The sequence below is a fragment of the Ranitomeya variabilis genome, chromosome 3 (assembly GCF_051348905.1).
Source record: "Ranitomeya variabilis isolate aRanVar5 chromosome 3, aRanVar5.hap1, whole genome shotgun sequence".
Lineage (NCBI taxonomy): Eukaryota > Metazoa > Chordata > Amphibia > Anura > Dendrobatidae > Ranitomeya > Ranitomeya variabilis.
Window position 1 is genome coordinate 678,647,362 of NC_135234.1, and position 19,098 is coordinate 678,666,459.

General features: G+C 40.2%; 1 protein-coding gene across 4 annotated transcripts in view; it reads left to right on the forward strand.

Moving 5' to 3' along the window:
• RARG (retinoic acid receptor gamma) overlaps window positions 1-19,098 on the forward strand; it is a 231,400-nt gene that overhangs the window by 195,487 nt on the left and 16,815 nt on the right. For 2 of the 4 annotated variants that reach the window (XM_077298003.1, XM_077298005.1), the window contains 3 exons: window positions 15,720-15,868; window positions 18,255-18,396; window positions 18,959-18,976. In XM_077298003.1, the coding sequence (XP_077154118.1) occupies window positions 15,720-15,868; window positions 18,255-18,396; window positions 18,959-18,976 (309 nt within the window). The remainder of the gene's footprint in view (window positions 1-15,719; window positions 15,869-18,254; window positions 18,397-18,958; window positions 18,977-19,098) is intronic. The other 2 variants (XM_077298004.1, XM_077298006.1) reach the window with 1 other exon arrangement.

Consider the following 19,098-nt stretch of genomic DNA (forward strand, 5'->3'; position numbering starts at 1 on the left):
ACCTGCCAATTTTGGTAGGGCCAGAAGTCCCATATTTCCCCAACAGATGATGTTGGGAGATATAATGATTGTCAGTTTCAATTTTATTCTATTAGAAGATAAGTCACAGACAGAGATGTCTGTATGGGAAAGTTCAGAGACATTGTTGTGGGCGCTGTCTTAAATCATCTATACACCTTAGACTACTGTTAAGGTACCTTCACACTGAGCAACTTAACAACGATAACGATAGCGATCCGTGACGTTGCAGCGTCCTGGATAGCGATATCGTTGTGTTTGACACGCAGCAGCGATCTGGATCCTGCTGTGACATCGTTGGTCGGAGCTAGAAGGCCAGCACCTTATTTCGTCGCTGGCTCACTCGCTGACATCGCTGAGTCGGCGTGTGTGACGCTGATTCAGCGATGTCTTCACTGGTAACCAGGGTAAACATCGGGTTACTAAGCGCAGGGCCGCGCTTAGTAACCTGATATTTACCCTGGTTACCATTGTAAATGTAAAAAAAAACAAACACTACATACTTACATTCCGGTGTCTGTCGCGTCCCCTGGCGTCCGCTTCCCTGCACTGTGTCAGCGCCGGCCGGCCGTAAAGCAGAGCACAGCGGTGACGTCACCGCTCTGCTTTAGGGCCAGCGCTTACACAGTGCAGGGAAGCGGACGCCGGGGGACGCGACAGACACCGGAATGTAAGTATGTAGTGTTTGGTTTTTTTTACATTTACACTGGTAACCAGGGTAAACATCGGGTTACTAAGCGTGGCCCTGCGCTTAGTAACCCGATGTTTACCCTGGTTAACCGGGGACTTCGGCATCGTTGGTCGCTGGAGAGCTGTCTGTGTGACAGCTCTCCAGCGACCACACAACGACGAAACAGCGACGCTGCAGCAATCGGCATCGTTGTCTATATCGCTGCAGCGTCGCTTAATGTGACGGTACCTTTAGTTTTGGCAGGTTTGACCAACAATCTAATGTGTACGTGGGCTTCCCAACTTTCCCCGACAAATGGTGTCAAGATATATATAAATCTGGCATGTCCAATTTCAAACTCCCAATCCTTTTGTTCTCTCTGAGATAAGCCGCCGCCAGATAAGTCTGGCAGCGGCTCTCTCATATAGAAAACAGGAGCACTTAGCAGAGCAAGCGCTTCTGTGTATTGAGGATTTGGAGAAATAGCTGTCTGCCGAATGATCGCTAATACCGCTGTCTATTAATTGTGGGTCCAAGTCAGTCAATCCTACCAATTTTGGCTGGACAGGCTGACCATCTGACGTGTATGTGAGCCTCCTGACTCTCTCCAAAGACATGATGTTGGGGGAGAAAATTGGAATTTCAACATCTGATTCTTTTGTTTTCAAGGGAGATTAGCTGCTGAGAGAGCTGTCTCTTTGAAAACACATGAGTGTTTGGCCAAGCACTCTTGCTTATGGGACACCTGGAAAGATAGCTGTCTGCTGAGGGAATGTTCCACCAAAAGCTATCTCATGCAGTCTGATCTGAGGGCAAGATAGTACAGAGAGAGAGAAACTGAGCAGAAAGATATATAGGTTTGTTGGAAAAAAAAATAGTATAATGTGTATTTTATTAATTGAAACAGTAACAAACTCTTAAGAAAATGATAGTGTTGGCCCCCTAAAAAATAATCTGGGTGAAATGGTGGAAGAGGATGTGAGGAAAACCAGTTTACTAACTTCTTCTCTACAATGTTTACTTAAGAAAATCCCATGACAGATCACATGATCACAATAAATTTGCCTATAAATGTTACCAGGTGAACCCAGCAGGAAGTGCAACGCTACCTCAAAATCACTAAAGTAGGCAAATCACCAGGCCCGGATGGTGTACACCCCCAAGGACTGCATGGATTAGTTACTGTGATAGAAAGACCATTATTTTTAATATTCAAGGATTCCATAAAAACAGGGTCTGTACTACACAACTGGCGCATAGTAAAAGTGGTGCATATTTTGAAAAATAGAACAAAAACTGAGCCTGGTAAATTTAACCTCTGCTGGGGGTAAAATTTGTGAGAGATCCTATCCTGGAATTTTTCAATCAAAATAACTTCATGAACCAACACAAATATGGGTTTATGAAACAAGAGCAATGGGACTAGGATCAAATATGTATAATAGGGTTACCAACTCTTTCATTGATAGAAAACAGAGGGTGGTTAATAATGGAAGATATAAAGGTCTTAAGTTTTAAGGGAGTCTTTAGACCGCTGGCCCAGATGAACACTCATTTGGCACAAAACAATATCTCTGTACTTCCTCAAATGCTGATTGGGTCAAAGTTAACAGTGAGGTACAATAGAGGTCAGTATTGGGCCCTCTTCTTTTTTAACATATTTATGAATGACTTTATAGAGGGCATACAGAGGGAATTATGTAAACTGGAGGCTTTGGCTGAAAATATCAATTCAAGTTCAATATAAATAAATGCAAATGATAAAATACTAAGTAAAACTGTCACTGAAAAAGACTTGGGTGTATGGATGGACTGCAAACTAAACTTTAATGACCGATGCCAGGCAGTTGCTGCCAAGGCAAATACAATCTTGGGATAGATTTATAAGATGCATAGATGCTCATGACAAAAATATAGTTTTGCCTATCTACAAGTCAGTCATGTGGCTACATTTAGAATACAGTGTCCAATTTTTGGCTCCAGTGTATAAGAAGGATATAGCTGAACTAGATCGAGTGCGGAGAAAAGCAACCAAGCTTATTAATGAATAGGTGAACTTCAATACCAAGACAGGTTATTAAACTTGGGTTTATTCAATTTGGAAAAACAAAGGCTTAACGCCCCATACACATTAGACTAATGTGGGCCAAACTCGCCATTTTTCACTTTCATTTGGCATAAAATCTAATGTGTATGGGTGTGCCAGCCAACTGATGGTCAATTGGGCATGTCTGATTTCGGACTACCAATCTCGCTGTTCTCTTGGAGATAAGCCGCCAGCCGATGTGTCGGCCTGCAGCTTGGCCAAGTTAGCTCTCCTGTGTATGGGACAAATAGCTGTGGGCCATCTAATGTGTATGGGGGCCTTTAAGGGTGATCTTATTTCAATGTACAAAGATATGAAGGGACAGTGCAGAGAACTTTCTAATGATCTTTTTGCACCTAGGCCTTCAGCGATGACAAGGAGGCATCCTCTACATCTAGGGGAACAAAGGTTTAATCTTCACAGATAATTCTTTACTGTGAGATTATTGAACTGTCTGCCACATTATGTTGTAATGTTTTACTCATTCAAAAAAAAGTTCAAGGAGGGTCTGGATGACTTTTTTGAAAAAAAAATCTTACAGGTTATGGGTAATAGATTCTGTGATGAGACGTTGATGCAGGGAACTAGTCTGATTGCCATATTGATTGAAGTTGGGAAGAAAGTTTTCCTTTAATTTGGGACAATCAACATTTGCCTTGTGGGGTTTTAGCCTTTCTCTGAACCAACATGTTAGGTTTTAGGTTGAACTCCATGGACTTTTGTCTACTTTCAATCTTAAAAACGATAAAAACTCTTTTGTTTGTATGCACAGGAGTCTAGTAGGCGATCCTACACAGTGATTGACAGCTACCTGCATACACGTACAGAGAAGACTGTCAATCACCGCATATGATTGACTCACATGCATGCAAATACCAAGGTTTAAAAGAAGAAAATGCAAGTTATTCTGAAACTTTTCCCATAAAAATGTATCAATCACATAGGCATACCGTGCTCTAGAACGTCCTGTCTGTAGATCTTAAGATATTTTCAAAATGTTCCCTTTACGATATGATACGATACACTTTCTTGATCCAAAGGGAAATGTAAGGCACATGGTCAAAAACAATCATCTTCTGTCTACTGTGTAGTCTCTTTTCACATGATGATAACATTTATAGTACATCAGACAGTATAGAGAAATACAGCGACTTAATCTTACATTTATCAACATTTTTAATAAAGAAAACTGTAATCTGTAAACCGTCGCCCAAATCCCAAAATAATTGGTGAAGTCTAGCAACAAATGTCTAATGTCTGTGGATTCGAACCCAGACAGAAACAGAGATTTTACTTTCCAGAAACGCCCTAAATACAACTTGGGAGCGAATAGATGAAGACCCCGCACAACTCCAGTTCTGTCTGGATTTCCGAGTATGGCAGGGCGGTCCTGGGAAATTTACCTACAAATACGTATATCACTATAAAATAGTCATAATGAAGATTTGTGTGGTTCAGTTAATCTGATTTACCCTCTATCTTCCGTTTTGGTATCACTGTTACCTACTATGTGGCATTATATTCTGACTTCCTGTCTTTATAAGAAATTGTGTCTAATCAGATAACATTTAGCTAAATCTCCAGAGTATGTACTAACCTCTTGATTAATCAAAGCAAACGAAGCATGTACCCCAAATATGTACTTATCTGTCATCGGGATCATCATGTCGGTAGTGATTTATTATCTTCATAACTAATGGAAAACTTGAGAAATTCATACTAGCTGTCGCCGAGTTGGCGGAGGTATGTGCCCCCCCAGGTACTTTTGATGTATGCAAGATCTATTACAACACCTGTTCATCATGATCAGTGCAGAAGGTTTATGTCTCTGTTGAAATATACACAGGACAGACTGATTGATAAGTCAATAGATGAATCAGTAAATGTTAACAATATGTAGTTATTACCTGGTGTAAATGCTGCTTTTCTCCCAAATCTGGTGATGTTTTTCTTTTGTTCTTGTGCTTCTCCATTCCTGAGGTATAGCCCCTTTTTCCTGCATATAAATCTAATATTTTTAGCCAAGCAGGCGTGGTCAACAGCTCTTCTCTATAGAAGTATTTTTAAGGACCACGCCCATTTGGCTACAAAGATTAAATTTATACACATTGAACATGGGACCATATCTTATCAATCGAGAGACACAGGAACAAAAATAAACAACTCCAGATTCACGAGAACAGTGACATTTTTAAAAAATGACATATTTTAAGTATGTAAAATATCCTATGTCATAAGTACTTAAAGGGAACCTGTCACCCCCAAAATCGACGATGAGCTAAGCCCACCAGCATCAGGGGCTTATCTACAGCATTCTGTAATGCTGTAGATAAGCCCCGATGTATCCTGAAAGATGAGAAAAAGAGGATAGATTATACTCACCCAGGGGAGTTCATGCTGCGGTGGGCGTCGCAGTCCGGTCCGGGGCCTCCTATCTTCTTACGATGACGTCCTCTTCTGGTCTTCACGCCGCGGCTCCGGTGCAGGCCTACAGAATGCTGTAGATAAGCCCCTGATGCTGGTGGGCTTAGCTCATCGCCGATTTTGGGGTTGACAGGTTCCCTTTAAAGTAGTATTCTCATCTCTAAGGTCCTATGTCAATATGTAGGAGGTGTAATAATAAGCAAAATAATTAGCAAATACCTCCAATTAGAAATGTAGTATGGGTTCTTCTGATCACCTATGTCGCTTACCCCATGTGCAGGGCATTGCAGTAGTTTAGGTATGCATGGTTACGACCACTCGAATAGTGACAGCTGCTAGTGGTCGTAACCATAAGCTACTACAATGCCCTGCACATGGGGTAAGCGACATAGGTTATCAGGAGAACTATAAGGCTACAAATATGACCTTTAATCAGTAGCGACTTCTAATTTTCTATGTTGGTCAATGTAAACATTCAGTTGTTCGCATGATATTGCATTGACTTCACATTTCAAATGGAAATATGTATTTTAATAAATATTGATTTTTTTTTATATCTGACCAATGGAGCTTGCTTTTATCAAGTCAGAACAGTTTCTGGTATCACTTTCTGAAGATCATTTCTATGGAGGACATGCCTTCCCCCACTGACTCTGGTATGCAATTAGTATGCAAAACATCCCAGATTGAGTGCACAATGGCCAGAAAGAAGAGTCATTTTCACCTCTTTAAGATAAGACAATGGCTCATATTCTAAATCAACAACCCTTCCCCCACCACAAACACCTCTGCTTTTTACTGCATTTGAATCTCCCAGCAGGCTAAAGGGACCTCCTCCATTCTCCACTCCTTTATATACATACAAAGAGCTGGAGAGAGAATCTCTGATTAGGATCTTCATTTCTTGCTCTTATTTACTTGAGGAAAATGGCAATATCGAGATGAGCCATCAGAGATAAGCTCAGTTGTCAGTCTCCTCCTATTCTGTTTCCATCAGGCTCTTGGGCTATTTGTAGGTTGTGATTGAGTTTTATTGTCTCCATCCCTCATGGTAGGACTAGTATTAATGACCCATGAAGCAAGTGTCCCTGGCTACTAAATAAGGTTTCTTCCTTCTTCATTGGTTATCTGTGTACATCCTGATGAAGAGCCGAGACTATGCTGCCAATTAGAGATGAGCGATACGATTGGTGCTATCTTAGGGCCCAATCCAATCCTGCAAAGAAGCTGATCTCTTCTGTGCCTGCCATCTTCGGGCTGGCATCCTGGGTGCCTTACTATGCTTTGCGTATGATATACTGGCATGACATAATTCATGAGAGGTCAAGATGTTACTCAAGGTCTTTTGGCTAGGTTTCACATTACGTCTTGGAAACCTAGTAATAGCCAGAGTGACGTCTGGCTGTGACAGAGGACCACACTGGATTCTGGATCAGGGCAGCAGAAATCAAAATGTTCATCTATACTGCCAATTTATATAGATGCACAACCACTCCATACGATGTGTATGTGACTACCAGACATGGCTAAGCATTGTACTTGGCGCTAGTCGTATGTATTGCAGGCAGGCCGGGCTGGCCATCTGGCAATTCTGGCAAATGCCAGAAGGGCCTGTCTGGTTGTGGGCTGCCTCGTCTGCTATGTTGTTAACAGAATTGGTGTTCTCAAGACACCCATACTGTTAAAAGTTGTGACGGAGCACAAAGTCGCTGACTCCGTCACTTATCCAAGCAGGCCATGGGTATCATTAGAAATATTGGCCTTGTAGTAAAGTTTGCTTTCTTCAATCCTGGGTATTATTAGTAATATATCAACATCTGGTGCTCGGGGGCGGGTACAGTATGGGCCTGTGTGGTTTTAAATGCCAGGGCTGAATTTCAGTCCCAGTCCGTACCTGATTGCAGGGTAATACTCAATTCAAGTGGGGCACTGCAAAGCCTTGATATTGGGATCAGTAGAGTTCCCACGGTGGTGGGCCCCTCACCTAACACTTGTGGGTAACAAGTTTCATCCATTGTATCACCTCCTTAAAGGGAATCTGTCAGTAGGATCAACCCTCCTAAAGCTGTTCATCTGGGGACACACGTCATAGGAAGCTGAATAAAATGATACCTTGATATCTGCCATCCTATGTCTTGTTCCAGAGATATCCATTTATTTCTTATATGTAAATGAGCTTTTCCAGGCTCTGGGCCGAACACTGATCTGCATGAGAATCTGCCTCCGGATCTTACCTTTTAATAAAAAGAGGAGTTACCCATGTGATATGTAACAGCTGCTCTCTGCTCTCCTGATCTCACTGTAGAGCTGTGTGTGATTATACCTGACACATCTGCATGTTCCTTCCCTCTCACAGGCAGACAGTACAATACAGCAGAGCTGTGAGAGCTGCAGCAAATGTGTTTGTAAGGAGACAAAGTTCAGTTCTACTGTTCTGTGTTAGTTACATTTGTCACACTGGTAACTCCCTTTTAGTTCAAATAATCTCTGGTGACAGGTTCTTAGGGAGATCAGTGTCCGGCCCATAGCCTGGAACACATCATTTACATGTAAGAAAAACATGAATATCTCTGGAATAAAACATTGGATGGCAGATATCAAGGTATCATTTTATTCAGCTTCCTATAACCTACATGCCCATATTAAAGGCTTAGGTTGGTTGATCTTATTGACAGATTCAATTTAAGAATGATTAATCCCTAAATTATCTGTTAAATCGCTAAATAACAAACATGGGTGATTATCAGTATGGTTAGTGGAATCGATCCCACAGTGAACTTTTTAAGACTCCTGAATGTCATATCTACCCAATTTTGCAATATTATTTTATTTTACTTTTAATTAGTATTTTATATTTATGTTATGCTGTAAATTTAGTGAAACTAATCTCCATTCCCACAGATTTGGTGTAAACGTCCAGGATCATTACCTGTTCATAATTTAGGTATATCATGGGATACTGCGTTATCTCTTACCAGGAATGAGTTAATAGTAGCATTTACCTGAGCGACCGGTTATGTCAGTTCTTGATTTGGCAGGATCAGGAGAGGGGTGTTTGCTTTGGGGGGGTCAAACTCTCCCCCAGGTGTTGAAAAGCTTCTCAGTTTAGCCCTGCTGGAGCATTTCAGCTATTGTGACAGAGAGGAGCAATCCTAGCTATAACATTCCTAAAATACACACCCAGCTCACACAAGTAAGGACACACTCATACAGGAAAATACATGCACCGTGGCAGGAAACATACATGGACATGTTTAAAATTCATAAAGTGCCAATGTTTCATAGACAGGAGGCCCAGTAATGGGATACACAAGTATCGGAGAAAATTTCTGGCCTTTTTATCAGAACAGGTTTAAAGGGAGTGTCCGTTATTTAACAATAGCTAGTTTCAACAAGTAAAGCCTGACATTTTCTAAAAGTCTCAGAGCAGGGAGAGTGGTGAGAATGTAAGAGTCCGCCCAATGATTGTATGGGACCGCTGTGTGGTGTACTTACACCGGAGAATCCATCAAATGACTTTGTATGGATATCTGTGTATGCAGTGGGTGTCGTAGACTGCATAAATATGCGGGACCTGTAAAATACTGCAGATTGCACCACATTTTAACGCCATACATGTTTACTGAGACTTAATAACTGATAAAGCTTAGTAAGTGGCCATCTTGTGGTCCAGAAGTGACCAGTCTACTAGACCTGTTAATTTTGTGAACATTGATTTGCTAATATCCTAATCTAATCCATAGTTATTGGCTCATCTACACAGGCTGACAATCGCCAAAGAGCATGCAAAAATCTTGTTGATCAGGTGCGATGATTTTTATTCGTGCACGCTTGTTACTGGCATTACTTCTCCCAATATAAACAGCAGATGGGCTGCCGATATCCTGATACTGTTTGAGGACAGAATGATACTATTGTCAGTCGTTCTGTGCCAATCATTGTTTCGTTGACCTATGTAAATGCCAGTAAACAACCTCCAGTCTTTTTGTTGTATAGTCGATTGATGGTCTTTGAGAAGTCTAAAAATTTACATCATGATCCTCTGGTCAGCAAGACCACATCCATGTACGTAAGAATAATGTCCCTGACGCCTTTACACTTAAATGCCAAAATACAAATGAGATTAAAGTTGGCTGAATGCGACAACTTTGGCTAGACTGGTCAATCATCCCATGTCTGTAAGACCATCTTATTCTTCTGAGACAAACGCCCCGATCCTTTTGCTTTCAGGGAGATGAGCCACTGCCCAAGGTGTCTGTCAGCTGCTTACTTCCCTTTCTGTATTGAAAACACGTGAACATTTGACGGAGCCAAACGTCCATGTGTATGAGGGAGTCAAGAAAGATAACCGAGAGTTGAGTTTACGTTAGACCTACAGCTTTCTATATTCTATATTTTCTAGAATCATTTTAAAAGCTTCTGTACATATTTGACTAAGCTAGGCCGAACCCGCCAAGGATTGGGCAACTATCTAAGGTGTATGGGGTCCTCCCTTTTCTCCTCCAACAAGACATAATGTCAAGGGAGAAAAGGGTCCGGCCTGTTGGATTGCCAAACATCGATCCTTTGGTTTTCCGTGAGATATGCTGCCATCAGAGGAGCCTGGAAGGGCACTCATAAAGAACACAGTATATGTGTAGAGTAGGAGTCAGGGAAGATAGCTGTCATCTTAACCATCTTCCAGCCAACAACTACATAATATGTGTATATACATACATAATGACTGAACTGAATAGCGATAATGTCATGAATGTTTTTTTTCCTATGTGCAAATAGAGAGGAGAGACTTCTCAATAAAGCCGGTCAGAAAGTGTTGTTCTTGGCCTCCGTTTGTCTATACTCTATAGATCTCTATGGCTGCCGTCAGCCTCTGGCTCCTCATAATGTTTGTTTGGCGGATAAATCTGTGCGGAGGACGAGTGTTTGCGAAGCAACGGATTGTATTCAATAAACATATGTACTTGTGTCTTTTGTTTTAACATTTTAAATATACAAAGAAGACAAAGTATTGTTTACAGGAGTAAAAAGGTAACGAGCCGAGGGGAGCAGGATCTACCAGGATATGCTAAATAAGAATTAGAAAGCCACTATTAAAACTTCCTTTGAGCTGTTAAAAATTATATTTTCTTAATGTAGCACCAACATATTCTGTAGTGCTGAATATAAATACACATACATTTTCATATTGGGTGGGAAGGCGATTTAATTCCCATGTTTCCATATTGTTACATAACTAGACAGGTTTATGTGTGTAAGCCATAGGACCATAATCTTTAGGTGACTGTTATCCCCATATACATTAGATTAGCATCCAGTTTAAATTAATGACCCATTTAGATGAGCTGGACTCGGCCGTTAAAGATGTCTGATAGGCTATATACAAGTCAATTGGTAGATATTTGATCGTCTGTTTAGACAGGTTGATTAGTATTCTACGTGCACAGAACAATAACTAATACAATCGGTCAATGATCGTGTGCATAGGCTGTCATTGTTATCTGCAGCATTATGACCTGGTAACACTGAGGTGCCACTGAAAATAGTAATTTTAATGCTGGCATGGATGATCCAATCACATGATTAATGAGCGTATTTCTTGTTGGCGGATGATTGCTGGCATGTTTACAGCAGACAATAACCGACGAATGAAGGTTCTAATGAGCGTTTGTTCCTCACTATTGGCTTCTCTGAATAAGCCTTAAAGGGAAGCTATATTCAGAAAATGACCTATTCTCTACATCTGTTTTTTTTATTTTTTTTGTTTAATTTTTGGCAATTGTTTCTTTTCTATATCATAATCTGTATTAAAACTAAAATAATAGAAATCTTACAATTTTCATACTGGCCACTGGGGCTATTTTAGACTCTAACTTCCTGTTGTTTCAGGAAACAATACGTGTACATAGCCAAAATGAACAGACTTTGACCCTATATCTTGTATTGAAGCATCTAATGAGCTAGTGCAAAGGTCATTGTGAAGCGTGGGAGAGAAATTGCCTATTTTGAATGGTAGATCCTGTGTGACATTTCCAATTTTGAATGGTGGATCCTTTGCTATTAGAGTATAAAGAAAACAGTGTGAAAATGGCAAGATTACAATTTTTTTTTTAAATATCATATGATTTTTTCTTCAAATATACATGTAGCACAAAAGCCTGATTTAAACTATTGGTCATTTCCTGATAAAAGCTTCCCTTTCAGTTGGCGTCTTTGGCCGACATTAGTCTAACGTATAAGGCAACCACCAGGGGAACCTGAATGTAAATAATTGTGGTTGCTCATTGAAGGGTTGGTTTGTTTCATATACTATGATTTTTCTGTGGTACAGATATGACAGATATGATTTATGACAAAAGTTTAAGTGTTGCTGGACTGGGGAGTTGATATGACCTCTACATAATTAGTGTCCTCCATAGAGAGGAATTCATGGGCTAATTGTATTATGACTCCTGTAAAATGTAGTATGTTCAGAAATGCACGGTCATAAAGTGCAGTTTTGCCTGCAGCTTTTTTTCCACCCAGCCTGTCCATACAGCCATGATAGTTTTCAGAAGCCTTTTTTCTCTTTCTTGGATTCCTCATCAGACTTTTGTTAACTTTTCACATCTCCTCCAATCTATTTATACCTTCTTCCAAGTGGACACTTTGTGTGCTCTGTCCTCCCACACATCAGATAACTGTGTAATGAACACCTTCCTTTAACCTCACCACTCCGTCTCTGTCATCCATTGCTGTCTGGATGAAAAGCATCACCGAAGACAAAGCTGGAGCTTGATAGATGCTCCTTGCAAAATAGATGAGGATTAGCTGCTAATTGTCAAAGGAAATGTAATTGCGGTCATTTCTTCACAGATCACCCTATGGCTGATTAATTGAAAAACACTATATGCACTTGTAATGTGTCACGCTTGACAATCTGAAATCTACCAAAGGGCGTCATTTTTCTAAAAAGCTGTTCATTAAGAAAAGATATCGGCCCCCTTGCCCTCCTCAAATAATCCTAATAACATCAGAATTGTGCTCATATAACGCTGGCACATAACAGTGGCATTGAGTACATGTAATGTATTGCATAATTTGTACCTCCACAAAGTGATCAAATATCAGTGCCATCTACTAACCATATAATAAAGCCATAGCCCTAGTCCCAGACAATGGGTGTAAGCCAGCAGGACAATGGTTTGGAGGGAATATTTTTTACTTGGGAGGAGCGTAGGGTTATGTTAGCCTTTATAAAGCCAGTTTGGGGCTGCTCTTAGGGCACATTCGAGTCCCACACTCCCTACTTATTTTTTGGGTTCATTCCGTATTGTTGAACACTAGCTGGGTCATGGTGGCTAATGCCATTTGGCGGGGTCCTTTAAGTTTGTTTAAATTAGTCCAGGGGAATCATCAGGGTATGGATCCCTTAATTGTAATTTGTTTAGTTAGTCTGGTGATTTTGTGGGACTTACAGCAAGGGAATGTCGGCTCCCTGGGTATCTGTTATTTGTAAAGGAACCCTTTGGTTATGGTGCTCCCGAGCCTGTGGGAGTGATCACGTTTACTATTGGTTGTTTTGGGATCACTAGATTTTGTAGCTTCAAGGACCTTTCCATGCTTTACTAAGCTGTTTCTAAATGTTATGTACCTGCTATAATAAAGGCTGCTGTGGCCATCATTATCCAAATTCAAGTTGTCTGTTTTATTTGGGTAAGGGGGTGTGGTTGGTTGGTGGATGGGGAAGGCACGATAGGGGAGAGAATAGTTTTGACCACCGAAGGATCTACATTATGAGCGTCAAGTAGCCCTCTATACAGTACCAAAATGTCATGACATGTAAAAAGAGAATTAATTCAATTTTTTCTAAACTTCATTTTCTGTTACGCTTTACTTAATGGAGCTCTGTAAAGCAACCGCTACACAGGCATCATTCAGTCAAAAGTATCTCGAAGGAAAACCGGCTTTGTTTCTCATAGCAACCAATCACACCACAGCTTTCATTTCATAGACTGCTGTGGTAAAATGAAAGCTGCACTGGGATTGGTTGCTATGGGTAACAATGATAGTTGTCTTTTTAGGCTCTTTAGATAAAATTGTCCAATGTCACCACTATCATATCAGCTATATGGAACTATTTGTGTTCTTGTATGATTTAGAACAATGGGCCATGTTTTCAGGATTTCCTTAGTATTGCACAGGTGAGAAAACCTGCGGCAATATCTGATGCCTTGGTAATACTGTCACCTGTGCAATACTAAGGAAATCCTGAAAACATGGCTTGTTGGGGAGCCGCAAAGACTAAAGTTTGGGAAACACTGATTTAGAGGGTTGTATATCCATTGAATATATATTTATTTTACCATAATTTATATTAAAGGTGCTGTTTCCATAATGCTATTGATGTGTATAGAAATATCTATTCTATAGCCCTCATTATAGTCATTAAATAAATGTATAATAATGAAAAAGGTTTTTGGAAGATATAAATGCACTGTAGCTGAATCTTACATGGTGGCATCTAGAAAGGTGGTGATCTGGGATCCTTCTTTGCACGCTGCTCTCCGGGGACATAAGTTGCAGGAGCCCAGTCTCTTAACCTGGCGAAGCTGGAATGTGCTTCTCAGGGCAATGTAACAGGAAATTCTATGTGTGTTGAAAGCTCAGATAAAAAGCATCTGCAGAGCTGCCCCGAGGGATGTTCTCGGCCTAAGGGGGCTGCGAAGGCTGGGTTACATTAGGGTTAAGGCTGCCTTCTTTCCCCCTCTCCTGGTTATTTTAGGCTGAGCTAAATTAGTAGCACATGTCTTTGTGATATTCACATTGCAACTTCCTTTAGTCAAATACCCTGCCTAATAGCAGGGGAAGAAATAATGAAATCCCTCTGTATTAGAAGGTCTCAGATTAGAATATTCTCATCCATCTGTCTAAATTCATCAATACTTCCTTTCTTCAAGTACAGCTTCTGGTGACCATTACCTATGCCCTGTACACATTGGGGAGGTCACAATTTTGCAGTTTGAACTCGTATTCACGGTGATTCAATCAATCTACTACAAAGAAATCATGAACAAAGTCTAGTCAACGTGGCATTAAATATTTTGTTGGCTGGACAACATTTACAAGATGACAACTTCACTCACTTCACTCTTAGGGTCCGTTTACATTACCCAACCGGTGGCACTAAATTTTGTCGATGACTCACAATGATCAGTTAGAGATCGTTCAGTGCTCATAGGTTGTAAATCAAAAATAAATGGAATAGGAACTAATAAATCTCAGTGTGTACATGTAATCCCTTTTAAAACTTCACTTTTAATAATCTAAATATAAAAAACCTTGACCCAATACAGAAATTGGTTAGATACCATATAAGATATAAAATACCAACAAATAGATAACCTATTAAGGTCCTACACATAACCTACTGCTCATGCCTGCCTTGCAGTGGAGGTTGGCACCCTTGGCACCCCCACTCAACGAAGGCTATCCCTCTCTTCCCTACGATATCCCTCTCAATATAGGTGGGAAAACAAAATAGTAAAAAGCAGTGGTGAAAAAAAGGCACACAAATATGCACAAAAATAATGGTTAAAGGCCTCAACAGACACCCCCAAATACCAATAATAATGATCCAACACACCGCATAGATAACGGCTCAAACCATCAGAATATGTTCAGTCCAAATGTGGCCATAGTTGTCCAATACCCATCATGGACAAAAAATATTGCAAACCATAGTCCATTCAGGACCCACATCAACAGATAGAATATTTTGATAGGTAATGATAAAAATGACTTAGCGTGTGCTGGTATCACCCCGACGCGTTTCCCCGTTCATACGGTTCATCAGGAGGAAATCATGTGGTCATTGATAATGCCGGATGCTAAATAGATGAGTAGCATACAATAATAAAGTTATGTCACATTGGACCTTTATTCTCATGGGTGTACACCACCAGTAAGAGCCCTTAAAAAAAGCTGGTATACTGGCGAAACGTATATCCTTAGGGATCATGATCAGTAATCCAACCTAAGAATTTCTATTATTTTCATACCCTAGCATAAATTGGGATCTAGTGGATCACAGCTGGGATTACAATCTCTATAGCTGTGATCTTATATACATCCAAATGGATGTATTGAACTCAGTATTTTTAGCATTAATTAATAATAAAGGTTACACTTTAAATTCTATTCACACCTTAGTGTTGACTTACATGTCTGTACATCCTTGTAAGATATCCATTATTGAAGATGTTGGTGGCGGCTATGTTTGAACACAATACAATGTTTGTGTGTGGCTTCTGACCTTATAGCCTTGACTTCTAAAAGTAGTGCAGTGTTTCTATAGAAAATAACTTTTGTGAAGCCAAAGGAAAGAAGAAAAGGTTCAAGGCTATGCCTAAGGTATGAATAGCCAAAGATATTCACTGTAGTACCAGTCATCGCCACAGTTATGGCACACATGTAAGTTGACTTGTATTCAATGTTTTGGATTTTCTTTTTTAACCACCTTGTTTTTTTCTTATTTGTACACAGCTGTAGAAACACAAAGTACCAGCTCAGAGGAGATGGTGCCAAGTTCTCCTTCACCTCCCCCACCTCCACGTATTTACAAGCCTTGCTTCGTGTGCAATGATAAGTCTTCTGGATATCACTACGGCGTTAGCTCCTGCGAAGGATGCAAGGTAAGATACCATAGTCCATGATTGCTTGGTTCTCCAATCTTTAGCCATGTGTGGATGTAACCCTTAAGCCCATAGATACTGTTTGTTATGAAGGAACCCATATTTCATTTATGAGTGACCATCAGAAATTTCAGTAATTAGTCATTTTATATTGGTCCTCAGACTACAATGTTGTAATGGTTAATTTCTACTCTGCACACCGAGAAAGATAAAGCATTTGTAAAACTGAGGAAGCCTCTATTAGAAGGTTTGCTTCTAGTGGACAACACCTATGTAATTCCGAACCGAATAGTCACACAGGGTTCCTACTACTCTTCTACTGCTTACTGTAGTAGTGGTAGAGTATGCATGATGTCTAAAGGTCCCCATACATGTTAGATCAGTGTCCAAAATACGCTGATACTGGTAGGCTTGGCTTACAACCTAATGGGTATAGATGCTTCCAAACTCTCTCCAGCATATGGAAGATAAAGATCCAACATTTCTGATTTCGGACTGCTGATCCTTTTGTTCTTTAAGAGATAAGTTACCTTCAGAGATGTTTGACAGTATCTCTGCTATAGCGAACACAGGAGCACTCAGCAGAGCAAGCACTCCTTGGTATGGGAAAGATGATCTAGATAGCTGCCGGCTGAAGGATCGGCAGAACCATTGTTGTATAGGGGACTGAGATAGAGATAACACATAGACATGGGCAGAACATAGACTGTCCATATTTGTGAAGCTCCTCGTTGGAATTTAAGCAAAAATATCAGTACTATTATTAGGCAAAGCAATCACTAATGTTCTATATGAATGCAAAATAGAGTTAATCAAGCATCAGTTTCATCAGATTGATATATTTCCAGCCTCTTTAAACTGCATACAAATTCCAATTTCAGAAGGTCCAAGCCCACTATCTTCTGTATATGGCAACCTCCTGATTCTACTCTGTCCTATCCTTTTGTTCTCTTAAGAGATAAGACACTACTGGAGGAGTCTGGCAGCAGATTATTTATTCTCTTCTCACTATTCATAATACATACAGGCTTGGCCAAGCAACCCTTATTTTTACATGTGTTTAGTAGGACTAGGAGAGATAAGATGGGTACTGTATGTGTATGGACATTTTATCTAGAGGAGAACTTGAAGAACCAAAAAAAAACATTATGGAAATTCATAATGCAAATATTTGCCAGGGGATTACTCCAGCTGTAGTCAAATGCAACTTATAACCTCAAAACAAGAATAGAATTGGTTGAATATGTCTTGAGTCCATTGGATTCTCTAAATTTAATCCATAAATGTCAGTTTGCTGTTGGACGCCGATGGTTCAGAAGATCGTTCAAAAGGCAGCTTTCTCACCCAATTCTTCCATACACAGGAGTGCTCGCTATGCTGAGTGTTCCTGTGTTCTCTATGAGAGAGCCACTGCCAGACATCTCTGGCAGAGATTTTTTGTTTACAGAACAAACAGACATGCAGTCCAAAATCAAATTTGTCAGATTTTTATCCCATCATCTAATAGGGGTCATGTGTATTGGAGAGTCTGGAAAGATAGCTGACTTGTAAATGAGCTCTTAACCTAAGGTGTATGGCCCTCCTCTGGGAAATAGAAGGATGAGGCATGTTGAATTATAGTGTACAATCTTTTTTCTCATGGGAGATAGGCCAATGACAGAGGTGGCTGACAGCAACTTACTCTGAAAAACATGTATGTTTGTGGGGACATCAGGTGTCTAAGGTGTGGCAACGTCACTCATAACTTTGATAATGACTATTTTCACCATGTGAAGGTAGAGAGTAGACCTTGGTTTTTCTTGCAGTAATTCCTGACACTTTTATCGACTAACTCTGTTTCATCCCTCTCTTCCTTTATCATTGTCTCAGTATCTCCATCTGTTAGAGTTTTGCTTTCCCCTGCCTCATTTGTCTCCCTCTCCCCATGTCATCACACATTCATCATCTGTGTCTATTTAGAATAATCAATGATTTCAGCTCAGTATTTGCTCCATTCCCTGCACCACAGAGGGTGGTACGTGTTCAAACAGTTCTGCTGGAAAAGGGGGCTGCTTCATATTTAGAAAGGAAACATTCCACTATTTTTTCAGAACATTTTTTTCTTGTGATCAATAGTGAGCGATGTCCCGCTTTGTTTTCATAGTTCCTTACCTCCTCCGCAATGATCTTGTAGTTCATTCTTTTGTAATTTAGTGTCAAATGTGCGCAGTATCTCATTCCATTGGTGCTATCTCTACCCTTGTGTCCTCGCAGCTAACTGTGTCAGTCTCCCACATACTTGTTCTTATATAAATCACTCCCGTCTCATTATTGCTCTTTTCTTCACTCCTTTTGTCTTTACACTCACCCCATCCGTTCACCTCACATCCTTCCCTCTGTCTGGCAGGGGTTCTTCCGTCGCAGCATACAGAAGAACATGGTGTACACTTGTCATCGTGATAAGAACTGCCAGATCAATAAGGTGACACGAAATCGCTGCCAATTTTGCCGACTACAAAAATGCTTTCAGGTCGGGATGTCGAAAGAAGGTGAGTTATTATAAAACATTCAATAGTACGTGGGTTGTAAAAAGAAAAAGGGTAATGCCATTAGAAGAGGGTTATGGCTTTCACACCCGGGTCTGACACGGTTAATGCTATGTTTTCTGCATTCCTTGTAATCCCAGCACCTCATTTTGTCCCTCGGGTGCTCATCTAAATAGATTCTTTACCCAGACAGGCTCCTCGATTCTGAATTCCTGAAGGGTAAACATACTCAAGTAACAGGCGATCCCAACTCCCATCATCAAAGTGTGAAAGCCTTTATTCCATAATTCCGTAGGGGGGAAGATTAAAAGAAAATGGCGCAATCTCAACCTATTTAGCAGGTCCTGTTTATTGACATAGACGTTACATGAAGTGGACTCTATTGTATAGGTCATATCAAGTCTTCTCCAGATTTATTTCCTTTGAATTGACATTTTGTACAAACTGTTTTAGCTATCTGATGCGAGACCCGTGGCATTGACCTGATATTTATGTCATATATTATTGTTACATCTTATATTATTCTTTTCATTATATTTTACTTTATTATTTTTTTTATTCACAGTGGGGGTTTTTTTAGACGGTAAGTGTTAAAATCCAAGTGCATAATAAAAGTGATGAGTTTATTACAATTTGCAACTTTTCTGGATTTTAATGGATTTTATTTTATTTCTGTACCTTTAATTATGTTATATAGTGATGCTT